This window comes from Dromaius novaehollandiae, chromosome 1, assembly GCF_036370855.1.
Source record: "Dromaius novaehollandiae isolate bDroNov1 chromosome 1, bDroNov1.hap1, whole genome shotgun sequence".
NCBI classification, from domain to species: domain Eukaryota; kingdom Metazoa; phylum Chordata; class Aves; order Casuariiformes; family Dromaiidae; genus Dromaius; species Dromaius novaehollandiae.
Genome location: NC_088098.1, coordinates 52,209,410 through 52,217,217, shown reverse-complemented (window position 1 = coordinate 52,217,217; position 7,808 = coordinate 52,209,410). Strand labels below are relative to the sequence as shown.

General features: G+C 59.4%; 1 protein-coding gene across 1 annotated transcript; it reads left to right on the top strand.

Annotated features, from left to right (window-relative positions):
- Positions 1-1,245: 1,245 nt before the first annotated feature.
- LOC112983531 (chondroadherin-like) lies at positions 1,246-6,679 on the top strand. Its single transcript, XM_026100708.2, has 4 exons — positions 1,246-1,390; positions 2,829-3,272; positions 3,461-4,059; positions 4,577-6,679. Exons 1-4 carry the CDS (start codon positions 1,384-1,386, stop codon positions 5,411-5,413), a joined length of 1,887 nt encoding a protein of 628 aa, XP_025956493.2. The 5' UTR covers positions 1,246-1,383; the 3' UTR covers positions 5,414-6,679.
- The last annotated feature ends 1,129 nt before the right edge of the window (positions 6,680-7,808 follow it).

The window sequence follows — 7,808 nt, the reverse complement described above, 5'->3', positions numbered from 1 at the left end:
TGGGGCAGAGGGAAAAGAAGCGCCAAATCTGAGTTGAGCAGCAGCAGCAGCTTGCTCTCCCCGCGACTCAGGAACAAACTCTCCAGTGGGGCCAGTCTTCACTGCAATCCCTCTAGGAGGTTTTGCTCTGCTAATCCCAACGCTGGGTGCGGGTAAAACACCCAGCCGATGCTGCCTGCTGCATCTTAACAGCCTTGCTGGAGCCTGAAAGGACACAAGAAATGCACAGTGGCAGCAGCCCAAGCAGCCGCCCCACACGACCCACTCAGTGGGGCTGTGTTCTCCGTCTGCTGGTACTTGCCCTGGGCAAGTGGCTGCTCCTTTCCACCAGGCAGGGAGCTGGAACCGGGGCCTGGGAGGCCTGGAGCCGGCTCTGCCCGGGGAAGGGGTGGCGGGTCAGAGCCTGGAGGAATTTTCCAGCTCCTCTTCTCCAGCCAGCACTGTCCTGTGCCGTGGCGTGAGCGGGTGCGTGTCGGCCCAGGCTGGGGGAGGGAGACACGGCTCAAGCCGTGCAGCCAGCAGCTGTGTGCTGACCTGGCTGTGGGCCTGCTGCTTTCCTGCTGCTCCTCCTGCCAGCGCCAGTCCCGTCCCAGTGCGCCTGCAAGGGATGAACCCTCCTGCCAGGGGCTGCGAGCTGCTTGCGCCCGGCCGCTGGAGGGCCGGAGTCTCCCCAGCCCTTGCTTCAGGTGGGTGTCCCCTCTGGCCTATCCCCACAGGCTCAGCCAGGCCTCCAGGAGGACAGGCTGCAGGGACGGGGAGCGTTGATTGCCCCTACGACGCAGGTGATGTTGCCAGTCCTGGTGAGACATCGCAGGAGATACCAACGGGCGAGGGGAGGGTGTCCCAGTTGTGCTGGCCTGGAAGGGGAACTGGAGGCATGCTGGTGGCCTGGTCTCACCATCTGACCTTACTGATAAGGCAAGTGGCTTGTAGGCACCAGCTTTGACATTTGACATCGGTCCTGGGAACTTGCTGCCTGCATCAAATCACTGAGACCTGTTTTTGGGGGTCACGGCCAGCTGGCTGGCCACATTTGGTGCTGAGGTTGGGGCGAACCAAGGTGCCGTGTTAGACAACAGCTCGATGGCAGGGCTTCTGGCTGGCTCGGCCAGCCCACAGCAGCAAAGGGAAGCGCAGGAGAAGGGAGCCAGGAGCTTGTGGCCATGCCCAAGCCTCTCATCTCTTCTGGTGCTCTTCACTTTCTCCTGTGCATCTGCATCCTTTCGCACTGCACACAATAGGAGGAAGCCACCGGCTCAGGCTCTGCTTCCTCGTGGGCTGGACCAGAGCTGAGGGGAGGAAAACTGCAGCACACCATCACCAAACTCATTTGGAGAAGGGCGAAGGCGCGCTGTGAGCACCAACCAAACCCAGACAGCTCCCATGGCAGGTAAAGCTTGGGCACCAGCAGGCAGCGGTGCCCCTTATGGTGCTGCTTGGGAGGGCAACAGGCAGCGAGTCAGGAAGTGGGGGGAGACGTGATGTTGCCCTGGGAAATACCTGCTGCAAGAGGGTTTTGTCAGAGGCAGTGGTGGCAAACACAGCAAGGGAGAAGCAGGAGTTGTGTCCACTGACCAAGAGAGTTGGCAGAAGTCAGCAAGGCTGGGGAAGAGGCCGTGGGCTTGCTGCTCACCTTCTGGTCCTGAGGAATGGGAGAAACAAGAGCAGGGCTTTGTTTAACATGAGCTGTAGTGTGTGTGTGGGGGGGTGGAATATGGCTTGCCAGCAATGCTGGTTTCCTTTGGGCATGATCCTTTTTATTTATTTTTTAATGGCCTCCTGGGGGGGGGGGGGGGGGGGGGGGACAGAGCAGCAAGGCAAAAGCACCACAACGAAGCACTGCAGGCTGCATGTCACAGGGCAAAGCCCCGGGATCAGGCGCCCGGAGTGCTCTGACATGGGGGAACCCCCTCCAGCTCTGCCTCTGGCGGCCCCTCTGAGGCAGCCTCCTTGTGCCCTGGGCTCCTTTCCCTTCAGATGGCCAAAGTCAGGGAGAAATAAAGGGATTCCTGCAATGGAAAGAGATGGTGAGTGCGTTCCTGCACCCTCCTTTTGGAGAACCTGGGGCTGTATTTCTCCACGGTGCTGAGGAGCGTGGGGTGGTGCTGCTGGTGGCCTGATGGGGACTGCCTTCCTGGGCCTCCTGCCGCCAGCACAGGGCAAACTGCCCCGGTGAGGAGTGCTGCTTGCGCGTTCCCTTCTCCCCGGCCCTGAATGTTGGGTGAGCTGCCAAAGCAAGCCACAGCGGCAGTACGAGAGCATTTTCTCCAGCCATAGGGATGGATTGAGTGCGGACAGGGCAGCGCATCCTGCCAGTCACATGGCCAGCTCAGGGTTTTCCTCCAAGGCCGTATTTTTCAAGAGGGAACAAAAAGGAGGAAGCAGGGGCTGAGCCAGCCTGGGCCGCTCCAGCTGCGCGGGGTGGGGACATGGTTGGGGGCGATGGGAGGCAGCGCAGGCTGGGGCATGGCCAGGAGGAGGAGGGAGCATGCCGGAGGCCGAGATGCTGCTGACATCCAAAGTCCAGCGATGCACGCGGGTCGGGAGCTGCTCTGGCAGCGGGGTGGTCAAAGCAGCCCCAGGCTGGATGCCCAGCGAGGATGAGGTACTTTATAGGCACCAGAGCTGGCAGCATGAAGTCCTGGCCAGGAAAGAGTGTATTTGCTGCTATGAGGAAAGCAAAAATGGAGGCTGTGGGTTTGGGGATTAAGAGTGAGCTGGAGCCGTTCTGCATCGGCTGGAAGAGGGTGGGGACAGCCTGGACAAGCTCTTCCCTGTGCCCAGCTCTGACCAGGTGCTGCTGTTTGGCCGCGTATTTCGGGTTGCAGCCAAAGGCACCGTGCTGACGCTCTGGCCCGCAGTCCTCGCCCTGCCCCTGCTGCGCGCCTCGCCGGCACCCTCCGTGGCTGCTTCGTGTCCCTCCAACTGCTCCTGCGCCATCTCACAGCAGCTGGTTAGCTGTGCCAACGCCAGCCTGGCGTGGCTGCCCGCCGGCCTCCCCCGCGCTGCCGTGGAGCTCGACTTGCAGCACAACCTCTTCCCCACCCTGGAGGCCGGCTTCTTCCCAGACCTGCCAGCCCTCACCACCCTATTCCTGGGGAGCAGCGGGGTGGAGCGGCTGGAGGCCGGCGCTTTTGGGGGGCTCGGGAGCCTCTACCACCTCCACCTGGACCACAACCTCCTGCGGGCTGTCCCCGCAGGCGCCTTTGCCAACCTGAGCAGCCTGGTCTTCTTGCACCTGGAACACAACCGCATCACCCACCTCCCGCCAGGTACCCCCACACCACGGGCGCAGCAACATGCTGGCCTCATCACTCAGCCCTTTCCCCAACGCGGGGCCTCCTGGGAAGCTGCCACGTGCAGCCAAACCGGCCTCTATGCTGAGGAAAAACGTGGGGTGGGTGGTGGAGAGGGCCCAGAGGCTGCTCCGAATAAGCCTCCCTCCCTGCGGTCTCTCCAGGTGTCTTCTCCTCCCTGAAGCACCTCCTCGTGCTGGACCTGAGCCACAACGAGCTGCAGGAGCTCTCGGACCAGGCGCTTGGTGGCCTGCCGCAGCTCCGGCGCCTGCAGCTCAGCGCAAACCGCCTGGCCAACCTCTCGGGGCAGGTGCTGCCGCGCGGGCTGCGCGCCCTGTGGCTCGACAGCAACCGGCTGGCCAGCGTGCCCCGGGCCCTGCGCGGTGCCCCACTGCTGGCCACCCTGCACCTCAGTGGCAACCCCATCCGCCAGCTGACGGCACTGTCGTTCGGGAGAGGGCCGCGGGCCCTCGGCGAGCTCTTCCTCGACGGCCTGGCCCTGGAGAAGGTGACGGCAACGGCGTTCAGTCGGCTGCGCCGGCTGGAGGTGCTGAGCCTCCGGGACAACGGCCTGGAGACGCTGCCCTCGCTGGCGTCGCTGCGGGCCCTGTCGGGGCTCTACCTGACGGGCAACAAGTGGCGCTGTGACTGCGACCTGCTCTGGCTCTGGACGTGGCAGAGGAAGCGGCCGCAGGCCGAGCGGGGCCCCATCGCCTGCAGCTCCCCCCGGGTGCTGCAAGGGCGGCTGCTGGCCGACGTGGAGGTACGGCTCCAGCCCAGCATCCCCGCGAGGGGCAGCCCCGAGGGCGGGCTGTCACCGCCCCACTCTGCTGCGGCTCCGAAAACGGCTTTTTAACCGCTGGCATGGGTCCTGAGGGGCCCAGAGAGGCAACACGCGAGTGAGCAGGGCTTGGAGGCCACCTCTGTCGCCAGGGTCCTGGCAGGGGCTGGGGGAAAGTTGACCCGCGCGGCCGGGCACTTTCTCCCTTGCTCTCCACCCCACGCTTTCACCTCTACTCCTTCCTTCTCCTCCTGCCTTTCCCGCTCCTTGCTTCCTTCCTCCGCCCTCATCAATGTCGTTACCACTAAAGGTGCGAGAAGGTGCTGAGCACTGGGGCTGTCACTGCATAGAGGGAAGCTGCGGCATTGCTTGGGGCTGAGGCCCCCCAACTGCTGCCTGTGGCCGTGGGGCAAAGGGGGCCGCGCGGGGAGGGTGCAGGACTGTCCCCAGACCAGCAACACCTTCGCTCACCCTTTCCCTCTTCGTTTCTCTTTTCCAGCTGCAGAAGCTGACTTGCCCGCCTTTTGGCACAAGCTCCACCGTCACCAGCCCCATGGAGGGCGGCAGACCCATGGCCACACTGATGGCAAGAGACGAGCCTCTTCCCAGCACAGTGACCGCCACTGCTGCCACCATCACAGCCCTGGCCACCGTGAAGACCACCATGCTCTCCACTGCCCGGCCCCCCACCACCTTGCAGGGCCACACGCCCGAAAGCCCTGACCCCTGCCTGGCCAACAGCGTCAGTGGCCTTCGCCTCAGCGCTGGGAGCGACACCTCCCTGGCCGTGGCCTGGGCTTTTTTGGGGGAGCATGAGGAGTTCGAGGTGCGGTACCAGGCCCCTGGGGCACCCGAGCAAGCACTGCGGGTGATGGGGGGCCCGCCGGAGCTGCAGCTCCACGGCCTCCGCCCGGGCACTGAGTACCGCGTCTGCGTCATCCCCTGGAGTGGAGGGCTGGGGGCATGCTTGAGCCTGGCGCCCCAGCAGTGTGCCGTGGGGCACACTGCTGGCACTGCCCGGCCCCTGGGTGCCTGGCCAGCACCCAGCCCCTGGGCTGCGGGCATCGGCACTACCGCCGCCCTCCTCATCCTGGTGGGCCTGGCCATGGGGGCCATGCTGCGGCTGCGGAGGCGGCCAGTCCCTTTCCAGCGGTACTACAATGATGATGAGCCACCCCTGGGCCACAGGGGCGCTGATCGAGCGGCCGCCTGCGGGGAGGATGACGACTGCCATGGCTACGTGCTGGCTGCTAGCCAGCAGCCCAAGAAGCCAGCAGATTGCGCTCACTCCCCACCACTGAGGAGCCCTGCGACACCCACGTACGTGCCCCTATGAGTCTCATCCTCTTGCTGAGGTTTTTCTCACCGTCTAGAGATTCAGATCTCTCCTCGTGACACACGTGAAAATTGAAGCTGCCAGACTGGTGGACGAAGGCTCAGTCAGTGCACAGCCTCATGACTGCTGGTCAGAAATGAGGAATTTTCCCAGCCTCCCTGCAGGCATTTTTGTTTGTTTCTTTACCCAGAAATGTACTTACCTGCTTTTGGCAGATGTGGGAAGGGAGAAGTTTTTTGCTCTCTCTGGTCAAGCACAGGACATGGGGTGAGCACACTTCAACCTGAATGGTTTTAATCCACCAAAGGCCACCTCTGCCAGGCCAATGCACCTGAGGAACTGCAACAGCTAGAGCAAGGCCAGGTGGCATCTGTCAGAAGGAAAACACTGACACAGAGGATGCGTTTCCATCCTCCTCATCTCACTCCTCCTCTCCTTGCAATGAAGCCCTCATTGCCCCCCCAAGGAGAAGGCCCTTACCTCAGGCCACCACTGCAGTGCAAGTGGCAGCCTGCCACTTCAGCCTTGCTAGGCAGAGAGACGCCGGTGTCAGCAGGGGGACATCAGTCCTAGTAGCTGGCTCTGAAGAAGCAGTGAGGCTCAGTGTGAGCTCTGGGATCCCTTGGGAGAGATTAGCCAGATGCCTTCAAGGCAGCACAAGGACTAGCGCTGGCCTGAGGCGCCCAAGCCAGTCATCTGAGGGCTGACGCCTTTGCAGCCAGCTCAGCTGGCTGCTCCTGAAGCAGCACCAAGACACAGTCCAGCTCCAGAGCTGCTCAGGTGTACCCAAAGGGGCAAAGGGGACTGGTGCCTGCAGGCACCACCCTGCAACAATTGCCCAGAAATACAAACCACGGGAGCCTTGCTGCCGAGGAATTCTGCCGGGCAGTGGGGGACTGCTAGGACCCTGTGGCACATTCCTGTTCCTAAGCAGTTTTTCAGCTTTTGCAAGAGGCTATGCAATTACCTTCCAAAACCCATAAAAGCCACCCAGTATTTTTGAAGTGCCCAATGCAGCTAATTTCAGATGCCTTCTGTTCTACACAACTCCCTTTTACAGGAGGAAACAGCAGGGATGACTCCCCCATAATAAATAAGCATACCTTTGCTTTCCATTAAAGAAACCATTTTACCTTTGCCTGCAAGAAGACCTGTCCTCTAGTTCTATTCTCTCATCACTTGCTCTTGGTGAAGTGATTCATTGCTCATAGATCCCCAAGAGAGTGCTACACACTAACAGAGTATCTCTTTACTACCACTGCTTTGCTAGACTAATAAAGTTCAAATTAAAAATACTTCCTGCAGTAGTGGTGCTCTTGGGGTGAGTTGGTTGCACAAGACAAGCTGAACCAACACTGGAATGAACCCGCAGTCCTTGGTGCAACACTAGGCATTTATCATCCTTTAGGAGCAATTCCTAATACAAACTAAGGTTAGAAATTCTCCTCCTCTTTTTTGATAAGACTGAGACATAAGCCCACTCTAAGGGAATTCAGCCTCCATATCCTACCTGGAAATAAGTCTGTTGTCTGCATACTGTCACTTCCATGCTACACACCCTCCCTTATCCTGTAGACATCTAATCTTGATACTGGATACTAGGGTCAGCAGAATCTTTAGTTCCTAAACTTTCTTTGCTTTTAAAAGAAACTTAAGTTGAAATCTCACAGTTGTTACACTTCAATGGCATAATCTCCCAAAAGCATCCTGCACAGAAGTGCCATGGGCAATGACCTGATGGCTGAAAATTGCAAGGTGACTAAAGACACCAAATGGAGTGGGGCAAAGTAGGCAAGGAAGGATCCTTAGAAGAAAGAACTGGAGGGACAGCAATTGATAGAAATAACCATGACGTAGGAATATGGCCCACTGCAGATAAGTCACCCCTTAGGTTTGACTCCCTACCTCTACTCTACGTCATGTCCTTTTTCTCCATGACCATCCCCTCCAGGGAAGGGGCAATAAGAGTAGCAGGAGGCCAAGGATCCTCAAGGCAAGCTATACCAGGCTCAAGACTTAAGGAAAATACAGATCTTTTTGTCTTGATTTTCCCCTCAAGCTTATGGCAACATTTAACACACCTGCTTCTGTAACACACTGCTGAAGAACAGGGATGGGATTAGGCAAAGGAGGCAGGGCTCAGCCTGAGAGCAGGGGCTGAATGCAGTGACTGAAGCACTTTCCGTAGGTATTGCTACCTTCGCTTTATTTGATTTTAACCACTTCAGAAATGGAGGATTTCTAGCTTCCGTCACAGAAATTGCAAGAAAATGGACTTTGTCCTTAGACTTAGGGCAGCCATTGTTAGGAGCAGATACTCCTCCCCGAGCAGCGAAGAGACATTGCTTTCCAGACATTGCTGGATCATAGCCACTCACAACTTCCCACACCTTCT